Source organism: Egretta garzetta, unplaced genomic scaffold (genome assembly GCF_000687185.1).
Source record: "Egretta garzetta isolate BGI_Z169 unplaced genomic scaffold, ASM68718v1 scaffold38, whole genome shotgun sequence".
Taxonomy (NCBI): domain Eukaryota; kingdom Metazoa; phylum Chordata; class Aves; order Pelecaniformes; family Ardeidae; genus Egretta; species Egretta garzetta.
Window position 1 is genome coordinate 3,070,260 of NW_009260667.1, and position 22,121 is coordinate 3,092,380.

The following is a 22,121-nucleotide window of genomic DNA, read 5'->3' on the forward strand; positions in this document are numbered from 1 at the left end:
AATTGAAGCCTGTGTTTTAGAGAAGGAAAAAGTAAAATTCTATAAAGTTAAACAATAACAAGGGTAAATATGATGTTTTAATTTAGTAGAAATTGCTGCCCTGCAGAATTTCAAAATGCATAGCAAATCAGCATAGTACATTAGATCATTATACATTTTTAAGAAGTTTTTGTAGCAGACACTGCAAATTGGTGTTACAACGACAAATGAGAATTACTTTTTAAAAATAAAATGTTGTACAGAAAACTTGTCTCTCCGAAAAGATTTAACAAGAAATGCTTATAGAAGATCTGTGTATTTTTTGAACATGTTACTTCCCAATATATTTTTCTGTTTGAATAAAACAATGGAAGAGTAGGCTGTCTTTGTAGTCTTAATATTCACCTGTGTTAACATATACAGTCCTAGTCAAGATCATGGGCAACAGTAGTATTTAAACACCATTTAACATAAATACACAGTTTTCTTTTTGAAGAGCTTTAAATACTAACTTTTTTCAAGTGGAGATTTGTTTGAAATTAATGCAGGATTTTTTTTTAGTTTGAGCACATTATGTACTACAATTTTCACTTTTAGAAGGGTGACTCATTTCACTTTTAAAATGGAAGAGAAAATGGTACTAGTAATTGAGAGGAGTTGATGACCCAAAACAAAACCATAGTAATGTTTTTGTAAGGAAGGTAGATAATTGTGTCCAGGTGGTTCCCTCCTCAGGCAATGTTTTCCTTAGTCTTAGCAAGATAGTTGGCTTTGGCATGCTGATTTAGGTAATGATACCAAGTTACTGCTTACTTCATCTTTCTGCACAAGGATCTTAGTAGGCAAGAGCAATTCCTCATGAAATGTTCATCAGGCTGGCTACCGCCTCCTAGTTTTTTTGAGGCTGCTTTAGTTTGATCAGCTGGTTCTGGTCTTAGTTTGATCAGCCATAGAGTTGTTCTAGGTGGTATTTATCTACACATACACCAGCTGAGTAGCCAGCATGTCCTATTTTCACTGTTCTTCAGCATAGAAGCATCTCTTTGACAGGAGATGAATGGGGATATGACAAATATGTGTAGAAGCTGCATGTACAGTATCATGTCTACCGTAACAAGGACTGGATCATAGTAAAAAATACTGCTCTAGGCAAGCTCTCTGTAATCCAGTACATTAATCTGTCATTCGGCATATTAGTAGTGCAGTAAATCATCAGAAATGTTCTTGAAGATTACATCAACGTTTTTGAAAAAATCCATTCCATTGTATTTTTGTAGTTGAAATCCTAGCTTTAATATGCTTTTCTTCTTTGATAGGTCTTGTGCTTCTTTTAAATTTCCATTGTTTATATTTACTGGCTAAAACTGTGAAACATGGTACCTGAATTTGACTCCTCACTGGTAGGATTTCTTTTTTAAGGTACTGAGCTCTTGTTAAGCTCTAGGAATTAGAGATGCTTGGCAATACTGGAAGTTAGGTTACTAATATGCAAGTGCCTGAATAAGGATTGACATACCTAATATTAAGCTTCAGCATTTGAAAAAAAATATTGCCTACACATGAAACTTAATTTAAGGACTAATTTTTACAGCAAAGAAATCTTTGTGACTTCTATTTATACTTTGAAGTCTGTATTTCAAACCTGATTCCAAACGTGAAGGGGATATAAAAAATAGCAGTCAGGAAGCTCAGGAACTTGATCTAACGTGTTCCATTTCACATGTATTTTTAATTAAGAAATTATACCAACCTGCCAGATTTCAAGTAAAAAGAAAAAAAAACGTTTAAGTCTATTCTACATCCACAGTACAGGAACAATGCAAACTTTTTTTGCCCATGCATGTAAATGTTATTCAACAATGAGCGTAAATCTTAAGAAAACTAGCATAATGGAATATGCCCAGACAGTTGTCATTTACTGTAACTTCAGCTTGCTTTTCTGATAGAAATCTGTCTCCTTTTAGATCATTAAAAGAAAAATTACTTCTTTACAAAAGTCACTCTAAAACAGGTATTTTAATCCTAGCATGCAACTAAAAATACTTTTGATGCAGGGCTTCATTTTGGTACTGGTTGCAATGTTGAATTAAATGAATGTTTTATGAAGTGTTCTTCAAATTGAAAAAAAAAGTGAATGCAAATGGCTGGTTTTGTTAAGTTGAATTATTGTATTTTTTAATAGACAGGATAACAGCATATCATTAGTAAAAGCCTGCTGGAACGAACTTTTTACGCTTGGTCTTGCACAATGTTCACAAGTTATGAATGTGGCAACTATATTAACTGCATTTGTTAATCACCTTCACGGCAGTTTACAGCAAGGTAAGGTGTATACTGTGCACATTGCCAGACTTGGGGAATTACTTCATGTTTTTTAAGTTTTGAACTGCACAGAAGCTTTTTACTTATCCTTCAGTTGTTAATGAAAATTTATTGTTTATAAGTGTTTTGTGGTTAGTACTGAAACAAAATAATACTAGAAAATACAGCTCACAAGATGGAATTTTTAGCAATTTTGCAGGTCAGCTATGCTAGTACTTACCCAATTTAAAAAAAAAAACAAACCCATCTATCTAATATAGCTTAACATGTACTGTGGTTGTTTTTATTGTGTGTCTGTATAATGTCTAATAGTGTTCTGCTGTTCTGTTAATATACATCAGCTCAAATTAAGAATATTTCAGGCAGCATCAACGTTAAGAACACAAGTGTACTGTGAATGAGTCCTCTGTATCAAGGGTATAAAGTACAGAATGACCCACCTGTCCTTGCTGTTCATAGCTGTGAAAGAAAGCAGCTGAATGCCAACTTGGCGATGCACTCCCTTTACGTAACTTGGCTTGTTGATTTCTGTATACCAGTTTTAGACTACATGCAAGTCTTCAACAGATCTTCACTAAGTGTACTTCGTTCCTTATTAATCCTATGTCCTGCACCTTTTGTGTATTTTCCATTCAAATGAAAGAGATGTCAGTTGGCCTCCTCTTTCATTTACTCTACAGTGAAGGGAAACGTTCTTCTGAGTGGTAGGGGAGTCTTCTAGCTAATCTTCTTTGTGTGCTTGTGAATGCTCACAAGGTTGTCAGCATTAAAAGCTCATCAGTCAAAACCAGTATAATCATCTGTGCATAGTCTTAACACATTTTTAATAAGGTAGATGTACATACAAAAATGTTAGCATTTTCTGGTTTAACTAGATTTTAGGGTTCTTTGCTGTTATGTGGATGAAAATTCACTGCTGTTAATAGTATGCAAAACCAGATTGATAAGCTGTAGAAAAGCAGCCCACAAGACTAGATTTTTCCTCTCCTTTTATGATAAGGGAATTAAAAAATTATTTCTGAGAGATTTTCATGTTTTAAAAATATCCACAAAATCCTCCTATAAGTAACAAAATTGAAACAATTAACAAAATTGAAACAAATTGATTAAACCACTGAATGTAATGGATCAGCTACAGATATTAACAGATAAATCTGTGAATGTCTCTAGGAGTGATACAAGTGGAATTTGGGAACTTACTTTGCTCTACATAGTTTTTAAGCATGTTCACCAAAAATACCCATAATACACCAAAAATAGTCCATAATTGTTTGTGTCAAGATTATTCAGACCTAGTATGTGAGTTCACAGATGGCGCAGATTTCCCACTGTTTTAATCTAATACAAATCACTATTTCTAAAAATCCAGTGTGACCACATTTTTTGCATGTGTGTTGACTTGGGGGTTTTATATTTTATGTGTGTGTTGACTTAGATAAGCTGCCAACAGACAGAGGAAAATTAGTAATGGAGCATATCTTCAAACTGCAAGAGTTCTGTAACAGCATGGTTAAGCTTTGCTTAGATGGATATGAATATGCGTATTTGAAAGCGATCGTCCTCTTCAGTCCTGGTATGTAATTATTCCAAATGTAAAACTTTAATCTGTGCTATTTTTTGCCATATAACTTCTGCCTGTTTCATTATATGCAGTTACTATCACCTGTAGAATTACCACCTCAATTGTTGAGGAATCTGGGAAGGTGTATTTATTCATTTATTGCTTTTCACTCTGTGCCTCCTTTCTGGGGTACTCTTTCTGAGGACCTGCGGTTTAATTTTCAGAAGTGTTGCTCTTGCACATCCAGCAGAGGTGGATTGAAGTTGGGTTTTTCTGGGCATCGATTCTCATGTGCAAAATTACAGAAACATACCACCTCACTTCACATAGGTATTTTGAAAATAAATACTACATACAGCATTTCTGGTGAATGAACACCACAAACATTCCCTTACGTTATTATTTCTGTCTTCTGAACAGTATTTGCCTAACATACTCCAAGTAACATTAATGGACATACGCTAGACAGCAAAGATAAAATAATGATTTTTTTTTTTTTCCTTCTGGGAGATTAGTCTACAATATGGAGGAAGAAGAGTCCCCTGCTTATGACAGATAGTGACTGAGTAGTTAGATTATGTACCACATATGCCTGGACTCTAGAAAATTACAAAATTAATTTTCTTTATTTGAAAATTGTAGCATTACCTTTTCACTGAAGGCATTCAGATATTATGTCAGTATACTGCAGGTCTTAGATTAATCATTCAGAATTTAGGGATTTAATATAAAACCAAAACCAAATCTTTTGATAAAAGAAAAATGTACAAACCTCAAGTACTTCCTATATCTCCAGGAATTTTTCACTGTCACATTTAGAAAGTAAATCTTCAGTCACTCCATTTTGCATTAGAAAGATTTAAAAGCATCAACAGATTCCTTAATCCTTGTACCTCTGCCTTTTTTAGATGCCGATGTCCCATAGAAAAGATCAGAGCAAATTTTAAAAAGCTGTCTGGATCTTGGTGACCTGCCCCCCAGCAGTAGTTTAGGATACGGAGGAGAACTGGGTATTTGGTTCTTGTCAGTTCTGTAGATTTATTAGATCTGAGAAGAACTAACTTTTTCCATTCAGTTGCAGTTGACCATTTCACAGAAAAATTATTTGAGGTGAGAAAATCTTTTGGAACTTGGACACTTCCCAAATGTAAATTTTAAGCAGGTTTTCTGATATATAGATAGATAGATGGATAGATATTTATTTATATAAGAATTGAGAGATTCTTGCTTTGCAGTTTCCCTCGTATTTACATGATCTTTTCCATATGTAGTGTCTCCAAGGAGTATCCACATTTCCCAGTAGAAGACCCTGCGTATCTTCCATTGCTTTTTTTTTTTTTTGTTTTGTTATTGCATTAGTGGAAGGCTTCTGAGATGAACAATGTTCCTGCAAATAAGAGGCAGTTTAAGTGGTGTCAGAAACCTACAGGAAAGATGATAAATTCTTGGAGGATATCCCAGTGATATTCTTCCGTTGTGGATCACTAAGGAAAATCTGATCCTGAGTGTTTTCACTGTAGAACATAATCCTGCTGTCAGTCCTCATGACTAGGAGAATTTTGCGTGGGTTTATGTGTTTGCTTCTACAGTCCACTGAAGCACAGAAATTATTTCAGTTTTCTGATAAGCAGTACCCACCATGAGTTTAATTGCAGTATTAAGAGCACATGAAAATGCAATTTTTTTTTCTGATGAGGACTCAAGTGTTGCCTGGACTTTTCACCATTATTTCAGAAGAGGCAGAGACTTTCTTTAAGTGGAGGGTGGGAGAGTTTGCTTGTTTAATTTCAGTAGATAATGCTTGCAGGAGACTTAATTCTTGTTTAGGTGTTCCTTACCCCAAAACAGTGTTTTCATGGCATTCCCATACTCAGAACTGGTACAGTTTGCTCCAGGAAAGAAATGAAATGATGGAAGAATACCTCAAGCCCATTTGTCTGTACAGTGTCTGTTAGGATTTATGACAGAATCTGTTGGCCTGTCTGAAGAAATCAATGCTCTTAGACACTAGAAAATGTTTCTCTAGGAACCTTTTATACTTTGTCATGATTTAGCCCCAGCTGCTCACTCACTAACCCCTGATGGGATGGGGGGAGAATCAGAAGAGTAAAAATGAGAAAACTCCTGGGCTGAGATAAAGGCAGTTTAATAGGTAAAGCAAAAGCAAAGCAAAACAAGGAATTCGTTCCCTGCTTCCTATGGGCAGGCAGGTGCTCAGCCATCTCCAGGACAGCAGGGCTCCATCACGCGTAAAGGGGACTTGGGAAGACAAACGCCATCACTCTGAATGTCTCCCCTTCCTTCTTCTTCCCCCAGCTCTATATGCTGAGCATGACGACATGCGGTGTGGGATACCCCTTTGGTCAGTTGGGGTCAGCTGTCCCAGCTGTGCCCCCTCCCAGCTTCTCGTGCCCCCCTCCCGCCCTGCTCGCTGGTGAGGTGGGGTGAGAGGCAGGAAAGGCCTTGGCTCTGTGTGAGCGCTGCTCAGTAGGAACGAAAGCATCCCTGTGATATCAACCCTGTTCTCAGCACAAACCCAAAACACAGCCCTGTACCAACTGCTATGAAGAAAATTAACTCTATCCCAGCCCAAATCAGCATGCACTTGCAAAGCAGTACTTACTTATTTGTTTAGTCTGAAGTTAATTTGGATCCTTCCGATTACATTTGACAACACAAAAGCTGGAAGGAAAAATATCGTGGGAAAAGATTATATCCAGCCACTTGACTGAGATCAATTTTCTTTAGCTCACGTGCTTTCAGGATCACATTCCTGATGATTTGTAGCTGCTTTAATGGCAATATGTTTTCAGTATTCTTGATCCTATGAGCCATATAACAAACTCTTCATATACCTGAAAGTCGTGTTCAGTACCTTGAACAAAAGGGATGTTCTGGCAGTGATTCACAGGCCAGAAATTACAATTCCAGGTATTTTACTGCTCTGCTACAGGACCGGGGCTGGGCTGCACAAGCAGCAGAGTCCTAAGGTAAGAACATCCACTTTAGTAGGCCCTGCTAATTTGCTGTCTTCCATAGCTGGAGACATGAAGATTACTGAAAATCTTCTGTGCCGAGCCAGCTGTTTGACTGTCACAAGACAGCCTTGGGCAAAGAGATGAGCGTAAAGGGAGTGCCTAGAAGACTTTGCATCTTTATAAATGGCTACTAGTGTACTAGCAGTGGTCTTCAAACTGTTGTTTTCGGAAGTTGACTTCTAGGCTGTGTTTCTGACATTGCTCTAAAAGCAGCAGCAGGAAGCAATGCATATTGCATGTAAACGACAACTCTTCTTTACGAGCTTTAAGAGCTTGTTAACCTCTTGTCCTCTGCATAAATCTGAAATCGTGCTTTCAGAAGGACTGAATTACTGTATAGGACAAAATACTCCTCTGTGAAATGATGTGTTCAGGGGAGCCCAATGTATCACAAAACTGCTAAATTGCTCTGAAAGCTTCTGTATCTGCAGAGCTAGACCAAAAACTCCTGGGTTTGTTGACAGAAGGCCATCTATTTGGAGAGGAGGAGTGACTGTTAGAAATAATCTTTTACTTGGCATAATTTGGCAGCTTGTTTATGATCCCATTTCTCAAAAACAAAATTGCATGATTTTTCATGCTACTATGACAGTAAAATATTTACATTAAGATAGATGGATAATAAAAATTACAACTACATAAAGTGTTCAGAATTACCGGGTAATAATTTCCAAATGTGATTTGGCAGTTAGGTTAATATCCTTTCATTTTAGCAAGATTTAAATTTCAAGTGTTTAAATCACTCCTAAAAATTATGTTTAGCATGTTTGAAAATTTTACAGCAAACAGTTGAGAAAGAATGATCTGCTAGTTACCTTCTGCGGTTTTTAGCAGACAAATGGTTCATAGCCTTTCATTCTGCTTTTTCCACTGATCTTAATTTTATCCTTCACTTCCCACCCAACTGCTATTTCTGCATACAATATTCCAATAAATGTCAGTGTATTGAGACAATGCTGTTCTACTACTACCCAGAGAACACAGCTGCATCATCAAGATTGATGTAAACATCGTAAGCTCGGCATTTATTTGAAGTCTTCAGAATGTTTGGGTGTATTCATAAAAAAACAAAGTAAAACATAAACATAGAGGAAAAGAAATATAAGGAGGCAAAACTGTGTCCTCCACTAAAACTGTGAAGTTGCTACAGCGACCAAATTTTGATTTCAGTATGCCTATAATTAGATGATCTGCATGGATTTTAGTGCATCTTACATAGAACAGGTATAACAATGTAGAGTGGTTTTTTTTCAGATCACCCAGGTCTAGAAAATGTGGTACAGATTGAGAAATTTCAAGAAAAGGCTTACATGGAATTCCAAGACTATGTAACAAAAGCATATCCAGATGATACTTACAGGTCTGTAAACTTACATGCTTACTTGATTGAGTCTCTTTTCAGAGAGATACTGATTTGTATAGTATTTCTTGTACTAAATACGCACGCTTCCTTGTTACCTCTCTAAAGGTAAGAAATTAGAGCACTTCAAATATTATGCATGTACTCATACATATCATATTATTTATCTACTCAAATTACTCATTTCCAAAATGAAATCTTGGAAATAAAATAAATATTTTTAATGTTTTCATTTTGAATTGTACCTACCTGGAATATTTCCTCATTTAGTCTTAAGTCCAAACATTATACAACCCATGTAATTGACAGGCATATTCACATTTTTAGTACTGTTGAAGACATGACTGCACATCAATTTAATACTCTACTGATTTAAATATTTCAGCCTTTCATGAACTAGATGTAGCAAATTTTGACCAGTATTGTCCCGTTAATTTTTTCTCTTCTCTTGCTGATAACGTGACTGTGAATAACACCAAAATCTGTGACCACAAGTAACACTCTTTACCAAACTTGTTTTCCAGACTGTCTAGACTTCTTCTCCGATTGCCTGCTCTTAGGCTGATGAGTGCTGCCATCACCGAAGAGCTGTTTTTTGCAGGACTAATTGGAAATGTTCAGATAGATAGCATCATCCCATATATTCTGCGAATGGAGACAGCGGACTACAACTCCCAGATAATTGGTCATGCCGTATAAAAGTAGCAGTCAAGGATTCTGTACCATGGCAGTCATGGTGATGTAAATGCATACCCTGTCTCCAAGAGATGGCAATAAGCCTTCCCGTGCACCTTTCCAAAGAAGGCTGATATTCCTCCTTTCCAGTACACTTGGGAAACGTGGTGGAGTGTATTAAGGAATATAGGATCGCTTCCTATTTTTCATCTGATCTTCACGGACTTGTAAATTAACTTGATATCTGAAGAAAGTCAAGAATTGTCCATCCTATTTTTGTAGATAGATGAACTTGGAATATTTGTTTATGGAGTCCAGGCTTGTGAAGAAACTGAAGCAGCTTTGACTGGACTAAGGTATCTGAACTTAGTTTGATGTTTTAGAAAAATAAATTAACTTTCCTCTCTGAGTTGTGTTTTCAGTGTTTTGCTACTAGTTCCTTCTCACTGATAGAATGGAAAATACATGATCAAACATCAAAAAGACCGGTGTTTCCATGGAAACAAGACGGTGATAACTAAACATAGTTGTTCCTGTTGTTTTGAAGAGAGATTTGTTTCTTGTTGAACGAAAACACTGGACACCATTACAAGTGCAGGGAAAGTAGAGGAAGTTCACATTTTAAAATACCCTGATGATATGTTGATGCAGTTGATCAAAAGTGACGCAGCAAAGGGTAGGTACTGACTGTTTTGTGGATGCAAAGGAATACTGTGTTGTAGTAGTATGTCTTGGTAGACATCAGCTGGTTTATACTATGAAAACTAACAGGGAAGTGTATACTGCAGGTATTCAAAGACAGCACCCTCCTGTTTTTTCTGGTCTCAGAAGTTAGAGCTTTTTCACACTACCCCTCCCTCTATCTTACTCAGCGCACAACAATGGAAGCGTTCTAGATGCCTCTTAACTTGTGTTCATGTCTTTATTTTTTTTATTATTGTCAGCCTTTGGCTATGTAGTTCTCTTCTCCAACCAGTCTCGTATGATTATTTTTTAAATTCGAGTTTGTCAAATCCAGTGCCCCTCCCTATGGGAGCATGGTCTCTGCTGCTTTTCCTTTCCTTATTAGAAATGGGTCTAGATACTTCATATATGTTGCCTGAATCATACTCCACAGCTCCATCTAAGGATGGGTTTAAATGTTTTTCTGTCTTGAGGCATGTGCCTCACTGACAAGTAACATTGACATATGGTTGTTCTTGCTTCCTTTTGCATCAGGAAGTTAAACATTCCTAGCGCGTTTAATACCCATTGCTTAAAATGAGAGGAGTATCCTAGTAAAAGTGGTGGTCTACCTGTGACACTAGCGTTTAGGATTATCTAAATCTTGAATCAAGGCTGAGTTCTGTTTATCATAAACCTTCTCTTTCTCTTGCAACACTGGGTGAAGAAGAGCCTCACCCAATCAAGAAACACATGGTTGCACCAGAAATTGCTTAGCCAAAAGATGAGCTTAAATGGGGGCTTTTGCCCACTCTGCACTGGCAGCTCCAAGGCCACCCTAACACCAAGAGACTACTAGATGAGGCTTGGATGAGTTCTGTGGGTTTTCTTAGCACCTGAAGATCTCAACCAGCCAAAAAGAATCAGAGAACTGCCTCTGGCACTGAATTTCTGTGGTTTTTTTCGATTCTGCTCACTGAGCTGCTTGGATCTTCCTCCACCCAAACTCTGTAATCTGAGGCTGTACTACAGGACCGGTCATATCCAGTACCACAGACCAAAGCACTCGGTGCTGAGGGCCCTTGATGGGATGGAAGCACCCCCCCTTGCTCTGCTTTGGCACTTACAGACTTGCTGGAGGGCAGCTTTCAGTGTTGGAGCTGGCCATGGCAGCTGAGCTTATCCCACATTCCACCTTCCGAAGGGTGCAGGATTCAAGCTCTTCATCTGTGTTCCCTGGAGAGCAGTGTGAGGACTACTCCTCTGCGTTTCAGGAGGTATGCACCTCATCAGCAGGGCTTATGGAAATCTGAAAGACAGTTGCTGCCAATATGCTGTGCTTGTTCTCTCCCTGGGGGTTAGAGGCCTGTCTTGCTATCCGTGGGACCAGGTTGCAGGTGGGGAGGTACATCATTCTTCAGCTCAGCTCTCCTTAGAAATTATGACCCTGCTTTCTAGCCCTGTGCTACTCCTAACCCAATTCTGGCCCCAACAGGCATGGGACATTTGCAGTCCTCTGGGGTAAACCTTTTAAGGAAGCTGACAGCACATCACTCCTGAATATTTTGGAGGTGGTTTCCTAGGCATTCCAATACTCTTTGAAGTTTTTTACTCCAATATTCTCAAGATTCATGTAACCCAGATAATAGTAAGATGGAAATAAAAGCTTGGGTTCCTTCTGAATGCAGTACGTTGTGCAAATCTCTCTCACATCCTTGCAGAAATCTTCCACCCTGCAGCTTGAGCCTCAGGTGTGATTTACAGTTCTTTGTTTACAGCTGGCCAAAAGATTCAGCTGATGCAGCCTCTTGCGTGGTACCATCCAGCTGCAGAAACAGCTGGGAAAATACCACTATTTCTATTGACGTAAATATTTAGCAATTGAATCCCTCGGCTCATCCAACTTTATCATAGAACCGCCCAGGTTTGAAGGGACCTTGAAAGGTCATCCAGTCCAACCTTCCGTGGGAAGGGGAGCCTAGAGGAGATGATCTAGCACCCTGACCGATCACATCTTGAAAACCTCCAGTGAAGGAGACTCCACCACATCCCTGTGGAGTTTGTTGCAGCAATTGATTGTTCTCAGCATAAAAAATTTCTTTCTTACATTGAGATCTCCAAGACTTTTCAAAGATTATACACAGTGGCCTTGCACCAGTGTCAGCCACTTCTTTTAATACCCTAGGGTGGATTTCCTCTGGGCCCATGGATTTATGTGGATCGAGCCCTTGCAAGAGGCTGCACACCAGCCCTTCCTCTGCTACTGCTTGGGTCAACACGTGCATTGTCATAGCCACTTGATCCTGTGCTCTTCAATCCAGCTATGCTGGCAAAGACAGAGGCAAAGAAGATAGCGAGAACCTCTGCCTTGTCAGCATTATTAGTGAGTAGGTTTTCTGCCCTGTTAGGCAATGGGTCTGTGTCTCCCTTGTGCTTCTGCTTACTGCTCACATATCTGAAGAATGCTTTCCTGTTGGTCTTGACATCTTCAGCCAATTTCAGTTCTAGCTGAGCCTTAGCTTTCCTGACCACATGCCCTAGCAAGGTTCCTGTATTCCTTGATGGGTATTTAGCTGCCTTTCTATAGCCAGTATACTTCTGTTTTGCTTTTTGGGGCTTTTTTTGCTTTTTTTGTCAGAGCACTATTTTAGAGGAGATGGCCTCAGACCCTTACTTTCTCTGGATTTCTGTTCTTGCTTCCTCTTTGTGCCCTAGTCTGAATACAAGTTAGCCTACTTCAGTAACGTCTGGACTGCCATTACCACTGACTGCTGGGTCAAGACTACTTAGGATGTGTTAACTCAAAAGCACAAGAACCTTGGTCATGTTTCACATCAGGTTGTTTAAATTCATGTGTTTGAAACATGTCCTTGCTGTTCTTTTTGATGCCCATCACCTCTGCTGGGCAGCAGAAGATCCAAAGCCCAATGGCTGAGTTTTTCCCCTCCCACATGCAAATCCCTTGGACTTCATCTGGCATATCTGCCAGATCACAGAATCAGGAAATTCACCCATCCATGTTTTTCTTGTTAAATGCTGTATTTTCAGGTCTGAGATTTCCTGTCACGTGTTGGGTAGCAAGAGAACATTGTCTTCTTATTCGCATGGGACAGAGACTTTCAGAGTATCTTTAATCTAGTTCTCTTGACCAGCTGAGAAATCAAACAGGATAACCGTCTCCAAACTAGGTAACGGGCTGTATTGCGTCTCTTGAACAGTATGGTTGAGTCCCCATCAGGGGTCAGGAGATACTCTTCATAGTTCTCAGACTACATTTGAGGCTTTGCTCAATAATATCTCTTTCACATCTTTGCAAACTGGACAACTAGTTCAAGAAATCAACCAAAGACCAAAGAAGTTTCTGCCAGCCACCTTTTTCTAAGAATACTGGGATGCTTAATTATCTGTGGTGTGGCCATGTACATGGCTATGTACGTAAAGAAAAGTTGCCTGTCTCAAAGAGCTCCTAGCTACTTGTGTGATGTCCATATATGCCATAACCACATACCCTTCTCCCAGGCTATGTGTGGCTGACAGAATATTGTAACTGCTTGCTGTCAAGGCAAGGAAAAGGGAGAGATACGAGTACACACCGGGGCCAAACCCCCCCATTTTATGTTCTTGGATACCTCTGATGTTTGGACCTCTGTAGAGCAAACGTGCATTCACACAACGCATTGCAAAGAGCTCTGGCTACTGGTAAGTAACCTTTTTTCCCCAAAAGTTTTCTTACATTTTTTCATAATAATAAATTTTCATCGTAAGTTCAGTATTGATTTAAAGGCAGGGTGCAACCGGCCTGTGCTGCCTGGCAAGTAATCTCTTTTGGCTTCATGATGACCTAGAAGGTAGGGAATCCGTACTGCAGGTTGTTGCTTCAGTGTTACTCACTTTGCTCATCAAGATTTTTCATTAATCATTTAAAAATAATTTCATTAATCATTCTTCAACTATCAAGTCACGCTTTTGATAAGGAATGAGGTATAACTGGGTTTTCTCAGGAATGGGAGCTTTAAAACAGGTAAATTAATACAGGGATGAACATGGGTTTTCCTTATTTCTGGATGTGAAGCGTGGCAGTCATCTGAGAATAATGCAGCAGCTCATTAGGCTGAGCAGCGACATTCTGGGTTTGTTAAGATAACTGCTGCTCAGTTAAGTGGAGCATATTAAGTTACCTTCAGCTCAGGCCCCTAGTGTTTCTAACAGCTATTTCTTTATGATGACACGGTCTCACATTACCACCTGTGTGATTTATCGTCATTTATAGTCTTGTGAATAAACATTGTTACTGAATGACAGGCTGGCTAATACTACTGGTTTCTTTCATGCTGTATAGTAAAACTGCTAATCAGCTAACAAAAATGGAAATACTGAAACTCACTCCACTGTGGATGTTAAAATATCTCATTATTTTTGTCATCCCTTCCTTTCACCTTTAATTTATTTTTCAACTTTTTGATCTTCAGCAGTCTGACATTTTTTCACAACCAACCAGGATTTAACCAAACTGTGGCATTTACTAGCCAAAAATTAAGAAGTCTTTTTGCCAATGAAAGGGCAAGTTTGGTTTCAACAGCTTTAAAATTTTCAATATTAAGAGCAAGAAAAATCATTTTAATATAAATCACGTGAAAGGAAAAACAATTTTACACATTTTAGAATCCTGTCATTAAAGATGGGAGCAACGTTACATATTATAAGCTTCCTAGTTCAAATATTTGTCATTAAAGTATGTTGTACATACATTATGTGGGTTTAGGTTGCTTGTTTCATACTGGTAACGTTCCTAGTGCAAATAATTGTTATATTTTAAACTTTTTCCAAAGTACATTCATTGCAATACCTCCTGCAGTTACAAACTTGCCTGTCCATACACTTACTCTCTTTGTGTGATCTTCAGTGTCAGTGAAAGTCAGTCTGTTCATTTTGCAACTCGTCTGTTCGTTTTGCTCAGCCGTTGCAGTTTGCTAGTGCATCAGTTGCAGTGTAAGCATTACAGTGTCGCTGTAGTTGTCTTGCCATTATATAAAAAAAATCACTGTAAATGTCTTGAAACCTGGCTAAATTGGCAAATTCTATTTTGGCTGTATTTTTAAAAATAAATAGTAACTTTCTATTATAGAAAACAATTGCAATAACCTATGACTTTGTTAAGTGTTTTGTATGGGTTGACTTACAGACCTGACTCAGTCTATATGATTACAAAGAGTGTGGATCTTCCACGCTTTTATTACACAGTGTAGTATTGTCGATTACGTTCAGTCTCTGGGATTTGTGATAGCTGCACTATCTTGCTGTTTGCTAATCTTTCTTGCTACTAACCCTTTGTTTCCATGCTTACTACTTTCTAGCCTATGAATTTGAAAACTTAATAATTTATTGTAAAATATAATTTACCAATTTTTTGCTTCTTAAAAGACTACATAAAAATATGTATTGTAATGAACCCCAATCACAGATCTTCATGTCTTATAATGCAATCGTGTATATTTGGAAATGATTATTTGATTCATTATGGAACAGTTTTAGGTTGGGAGTCAGAGCGTGGTTGAACACAGGTTTTTTTCTTTTGAAAGAAATACAGACTTCAGGTGTTCGGGTTTAACTATCTCATTTTCAAATATTAATGGATAAATAATGGATTTATTAATGTTAAAAAATCGTGAAATTATCACAAGTTTTGGTTTACTCCAGAACTGATCTCTCAATGATAACTGAAAAAGTGTAATTTTTTTTTTAGTCTTTGTCTTCTATTATAAATGACTGTGGTGTTTGTATGAATGTGCAGATAGCCCAGAACAGCATCCCAAATGAGAAATGAGCTACCATTCTTTCCATGTTTAAATTCTGAAATGTTTTTATCATGAAGTAAATTAATTACCCACTGACACACTGCAGAGAAAATGCTTGTAAGATGCACTGGTAAAAGATAAAGTTTGGATGATGCAACGAGTTTACTAATTATGAGAGCTGGAAATAAGCATTTAGAGTCTCTTCCCCATCAAAACTTACTCTGGGATCTCTCTTGCTTCTGTTTTAAAAACTTACCTTTCTCAGTACTTAGAATCATAGTATGACAGAATGGGATGGGTTGGATTGGAAGGGACCTTCAAAGATCACCTAGTCCTGCCGTAGGCAGGGACGCCTTCCACCAGACCAGGTTGCTCAAAGCCCCCTCCAACCTGGCCTTGAACGCTTCCAGGGATGGGGCATCTGCAGCTTCTCTGGGCAACCTGTGCCAGTGCCTCACCACCCTCACAGAGAATTTCTGCCTTACATCCAATCTACCCTCTCACAGTTTAAAACCATTGGCCCTTATCCTGTCTCTGAAGGCCCTGGTAAGAAGTCTTCCTCCATCTTTCTTGTAAGCCCCCTTTAATTATTGAAAGGCCACAATAAGGTCTCCTTGTAGCCTTCTCTTCCCCAGGCTGAACAACCACAACTCAGCCTTTCTTCATAGGAGAGGTGTTCCAGCCCTCTGACCATGTTTGTGGTCCTCCTCTGGACCTGCCCTAACTTCTACAGAGCATGTTCGCCAATCAGACTGCTAATCAATTACTTTCCACACGCTTTTGGTCACCTCTGAAGGGAAGAGGAAATGCTCTCGAGAAAAAAGTGCTCTTCTGGTGAATAGCAAAAATTTGGCTGGGAACTCTCCAACTTTGTTTCCTCGTGGCATCTCCCTTTTTCCCTCTACTCAACAAACATCCCTAGCGCCCAGTCTTGCCTTTCCTCTTCATAACCTCAACCAAATCACCCCAATGAACATTTGCATTTCATCATATGTATCCATCTCTCATGAGCTCCTCTGTTTTTCTGTGTGTACAGTCTCGTGTTCATACACGCCTGTGAACAGCGCTTCTTGGCCACCTCAGTCTTCCTTTACCCTCTGAGCTCTCTCGTGTAAAGCCCTACCCTTGCTCTGATATACAACGGCTAATACAGAATACAATACAATTTTTTCCCACATGAATCTAGATGGGAAGAAGTCAGGGTTGTGCGTTTTGGCTTGAGTGCAGGAACCAAGTGTGTCCTCTGAGTCACTGCGTTGGAGATGAAAGCAAGTCATTTGGGCCACCGAGTATCATTGTCTTCAAGTATCGACGCCTGGACGCTTAAGGTTTTTGTGGCTGTTGATACTGGCTGAACTAATGCATTTCCAGATTATTTTTTAGTAACTGGATCTTGTAGTAATGCTTGCTCAAATATATTTTCAAGTTAACTGTGCTTGGATTAGGGGAAGGTTGGGGTGCTGATAAGGAGAGAAGAGTATTTGTGGCTGGTGTGGAGTGGTAGGGGAAAAGGGGGATAGCACAGAAGTGATGTTCTGGGGATGCATTTAACTAAACTTCTGTGGTGGAGTTGCCTGTGAGAGCAGATAAACTAGGTGGAGCCGCTCCACCATGCGTTCTTCTGAATTAATATAGCGTATCGTATATGTGTGCTGTCAGGCCAACCATATCCTGGGCTGCATCAAAAGAAGCGTGGCCAGCAGGTCGAGGGAGGGGATTCTGCCCCTCTGCTCTGGTGAGACCTCACCTGGAGTACTGTGTCGAGCTCTGGAGCCCTCAGCACAAGAAGGGCATGGACCTGTTGGAACGGGTCCAGAGGAGGGCTGCAAAAATGATCCGAGGGCTGGAGCACCTCTCCTATGAGGACAGGCTGAGGAAGTTGGGCTTGTTCAGCCTGGAGAAGAGAAGGCTGCAGGGAGACTTGATTGAGGCCATCTAGTACTTAAAGCCTGGAGTTGGGGTGGTTCAGCCTGGAGAAAACAAGGCTGAGGGGAGACCTTACCGCTTTCTGCAACTACCTGAAAGGAGGGTGTAGTGAGGTGGGGTGTCAGTGTCTTCTCTCAAGTCGCAAGCGACAGGACAAGAAGAAATGGCCTCAAGTTGCGTCAGGGGAGGTTTAGGCTGGACATCAGGAAAAATTTCTTCACCGAAAGGGTTGTCAAGCATTAGAACGGGCTGCCCAGGGAAGTGGTTGAGTCTCCATCCCTGGAGGTATTTAAAAGATGGGTAGACGAGGTGCTTAGGGACATGGTTTAGTGGTAGAATGGCAGTGTTAGGTTAATGGTTGGACTTGATGATCTTAAGTTCTTTTTCAACCTAAACGATTCTATGAAAGGGAGCCTATAGGAAAGATGGGGACAATCTTTTTAGCAAGGCTGGTTGTGACAGGACAAGGGGTAATGGTTTTAAACTAAAACAGGATAAATTAGACTAGGTATAAGGAAGAAATTCTTTACAATGAGGGTATTGAAACACTGGAACGGGTTGCCCAGAGAGGTAGTGGAGGCCCCATCCCTGGAAACATTCAAGGCCAGGTTGGATAGGGCTCTGAGCAACCTGATCTGGTTAAAGGTGTCCCTGCTCACTGCAGGGGGGTTGGACTAGATGACCTCTAAAGGTTCCTTCCAACCCAAAACATTCTATGATTCTATGATATCCCTCAGCAGAACTGTCCACTGGACATCCAGAGGACCAAACTGCCATGCTCTGAAGCTCCTGGTAATACCAACTTCCTAAACAAGAAAGTTGGTTGGGAAGAGACTTAATGAGCAGCTGACTCTGTGGCTTTGGTGCTGCAGATTTCTGGTGCTCTACAGACCTGCAGTCTAATCCCTTTCAAGAAGCTGTTCATGAGGTGTCTAAGCTCCTTTATGACAACTTAAATTCTACTTCATCCTAAGAGTTTTACTAGGGAGCAAACTGAAGAGCCACGTACTTTGGCTAATGAAGGCTAGCTGAGGAACAGCTGTACAATGAGCTATTCTTTCACCCCGCAACCAGTGGAATTTTGTCATTAGGAAACGGAAGATAAAGGTGGAGTTACTGCTGGAGACGTAACCCGAACAGGTCCCACGAAGTGGCAGGTGTTTTCTAAAAGTGCCAGTAAATTTATTATTCTGGAAGTTTTGAGTGTTTTACTGTTGTCACAGAGGTGTGTGTGTATATATATATTTTTTTTTTTATTTGAATGGTTTTTGAAAATTATAAAATATGTATGTTTTTTAGTAAAATCACACTTTAGTTCCAGGCTGTTAATTTACCTTTTAATCTTTTAAAGCAAATGAACCCAAGTGACAAAACTTTTTCATTGTGCTTCTGGGAAATAATATAGATTATAGGAGTGGCCAAAAAAATCCATTAGTGAACGCATTAGATATTGCATTTTTTAGTCTAGAGGGAGGGAAACTATGGTTAGAGACTGGACACTGAATTGTGGAGACTTCTGTCGTGGATTGGACTTCGCTTCTAGAACTCTGCAGTTTTAGAAGGATGAGGCAGGAAGTGGTAACGTTTTCAAAAAAATCTGCATAGCTTGGTCTTATTTGTTAGTGTCTCTTCTGTTGGATTTGTTTCTTAGTTTAATTAAGAAAAGGAATTCCAGTTAATGTTGCAGATGTATGTTCCACAGTTGTGAACCATTCCAGAATAAATGTATGTGACTTTCCATACTAACAATAGAAGGAATGGCAGTGGAATAGACAAACGTAGTAAAATTAGTTCTTCTAAGGTAAAGTGTAAATACGGAACTACTCTGTAGATCAGTTGATTTTTCCACTTTCCGAGGATATATGAACTCAGGTTTTTCAAGAGCAATTTTATCACTGAATAAAGGTCTTTAAAGAAAAACTAAAATATGTAGGGTTCAGTGAGAGTGTTGTGTGCCGTCAAAGTCAAGGGAAGTTGCAGGCCATCCTTCAAGTCATTCAGGAAATGGATTTATCTTTGAAAAATACGTTCCTGTTTGTTACACTCTGAATCTCTATTAGAAAAGAAGCAACTCACTCCTGTTCAGACTTGAGAAGGGGTTTTTTAGGCCTGAAAAAGTTCTGTCAGTAATTCTGTGCCATTTACTTGGACCACAGGAGAAAAACAAGGTGGCACTAAATGTGTTTAGCAAGGGGTTTTTGAGGCAGCAAGGTTCAGCGTACTAACTTTTGCGGAACAAAAGCAACATCTAACATTAGAGTCTTAAATTTTAAAAACTGGGAATGAAATATTTCTTATGGATGCGTGAGTTTTTTTAAGTTTCTTGAGTGACGAGACAGCATTTCAGTGCTGTCTCCCAAAGATGCCCAAATAAATTCTTAGGAAGACGCTATACTTGCATTTGCACTCCACTGCATTCGACTGTGACGTTTGCACCAAGTTCAGGGAGAATTTTGAACACAATACTAAGATTCTTTCTTCATGCTCGCTGACCAAACACGTTAACAAAAGCAGTTTAAGCAGGTGTGGTGCAACTTGAGCAGTTATGAGCTAAGGAAATTCTCAGTGGAGATCTCACTTGACCCAATTAATGGAGAAAAATAGTACAAAGAAAAATCAAAATGAAGATGCTGTAAAATGTTCCTGCTATGAAGAATGTATTCCCACAAAATCTTCCCTAGGACCAAAGTCACACTAGGAAGTTGGTCCTTTCTTCCAGCTTTGTGTCACAATGCCCTATCCTCCACAGTGGTCTCAGTCTAAGAACCATGGTGCCACATAGATCAGCGAAGTGATCCAGGTAATTTTAACCCTTGGGGGAAAAAAAAAAAAACCAACCCAACCCTGTTGTTATTTCACTGCCAGCAGAGAAAATGCTCACGGAATTATACTCTCTGTGAATGAAAATGATCCCAGTTACGTGAACCAGGAATAGGCTTAGAAATTGGTTCAAGAGTTGAACACATCCAATGCGTCAAAAGTTGGCTGACCTAATTTAAACTACATTTCTTTTGTATTTTACACTCCATCATCAGTAGTTTATATCAAAAGATGGTTTCTGTGTATAGTTAGACAACAAAATGAGTAAATTCTGACTGTAAATGTTCGTCCCTGTTTTTCTGCCCGTAATGTACAATTATCTGAGCCTATTTTAATACATTTAATAAATTTTCTCAGTTTTGATTGTGAAAATGCAAATAACCTGCCACAAGTGTACAGAAGCCTGAGACTTACCACGAAACAGATGCCATGGTTAGAGGAAAGAGCACTGAATCAGCAGGGCTTGTGTTTGGTGTTTGAACACAAAATCACTTGTGTTCAAATTAAAAAATTTTGAATGGGAAACTTAAGACCACTAGACTTTACGTTGAAATGGGTATTATATTTCCACACTGGGAACTTGGTCCCAGTCTCATTTTCCTTTCAGGTTTAACACCACCTACTTCATTTTTCACTTCAGCTCCTGCTTTGTCCCTTCCCAAATCCCCAGTTCCGACGGCGTCAGCGCCCAGCAGCTTGGTCTCTCCGTGCTGTCTGGCCAGGCTCTGCTGATTGGCCAGTGCTAGTTGCAGCACCGATGATGTGTTTACCAGGTGCTTTTCCAAGTCCTGCCTGCTCTGACAAGGTACCGTGGATCTATTTTTGGCTGGCTTGTGTAGCCCTAGCCTTGTGAAGGTCAGTGAAGTAGTTTCTGCACCTTGCCAGACTAGCCTTGCAGTGGCAGCAGTAAAGCACTCCCAACGTCCACAGCAGGGCGATCAAAAATATTTCTTTCTGCTGGTGCGGAACGAGGAGAAGGCAGTGCGACAAGATGGAGATGGTGGGGTGGAGAGGTGGAAGAGGTAAGAGGTACATGTTCCTTAATGGCCTGCCAGAGTTGGTAAAAGCCAGAGAGAGGCAAGACTGTTAAGCTCTTCTCTGACCATCACCCACAGTCTGCATGGGGGGAGATGTCACCTCCCTTATCTCCTAATTTTTGATCTAGGGAATCCTCACTGCCAGCCTTGGTAACTCTTTTCTCATCACAGATCTTGTGACCGGTGTGAAGCAAGGGATAGACAGTAGACATTTCTATTAAAAAGGGGGTTTTTTCCCTATCTGAAAGTTCTTTGCCTTTTGCTGATCTTCATATGTAAGCAGTAGGCAAATGCTCTTTTTATGGAACTACACTATGTAGATTGGAAACCCAAATCTCTGGGTCTTCATCAGCAGATACCCTTTGGCAACCTTAACAAAGGCCAGAAGAAGGATCTCACTGTTGGGTATGTTTCTGGATAGTTGCTCTCTTACCACAAACAAAGCAACCCACAAGCTAGTTGCACTGGGAGGAGCGTGGTCTGCCAGTCCAGGGAAATTGTCACCCCTCCAGCTGGTGAGGCAGTACCTGGGATACCAGGGTCCTGTTCAAGCAGGATCCTGCTCCATCAGAGGGTTGCTGCAATGGCCAACAGCCAGGAAGACGTGCATTTGCGAAGACGGGTTTTGAGGGAGTTCTGCACCTACAGCCTGGTGAAGAGGTGGTCAGGGGCGTCTAACTGCAGCCTACATCTATTTGCAGGAGCGTCAACGCGGCCGATGCAGCATATTCCTCATCGGAGTGGGCCACTGAGCAGGAGGGGATGGCTGAAGAGCGGCTTGCGAAGCGGAGGCAGGGTCAGGAGTAACGTGCTCGGCAGCTGGGCAGGGCAGCACCCGGCTGCCCGGAGGACAGGACATCTCCCTCCCTGCCCGTTCTCAGGTGCAGGCCAGGGAGAGCCACGGCGCGCCCGCTCCACGCCGTACGCGGCCTGGACGGCCCCATC

The 22,121-nt window shown here is 40.1% G+C and overlaps 1 protein-coding gene across 1 annotated transcript in view; it reads left to right on the forward strand.

The window, feature by feature from the left end:
* The window catches only part of NR2C1 (nuclear receptor subfamily 2 group C member 1), a 40,853-nt gene extending 27,124 nt beyond the window's left edge, over nucleotides 1-13,729 (forward strand). The window contains exons 10-13 of the mRNA XM_035901000.1: nucleotides 2,166-2,301; nucleotides 3,737-3,874; nucleotides 8,155-8,260; nucleotides 8,785-13,729. Coding sequence (XP_035756893.1) covers nucleotides 2,166-2,301; nucleotides 3,737-3,874; nucleotides 8,155-8,260; nucleotides 8,785-8,959 — 555 coding nt within the window. The 3' untranslated portion in view covers nucleotides 8,960-13,729. The remainder of the gene's footprint in view (nucleotides 1-2,165; nucleotides 2,302-3,736; nucleotides 3,875-8,154; nucleotides 8,261-8,784) is intronic.
* Nucleotides 13,730-22,121: the final 8,392 nt, after the last annotated feature.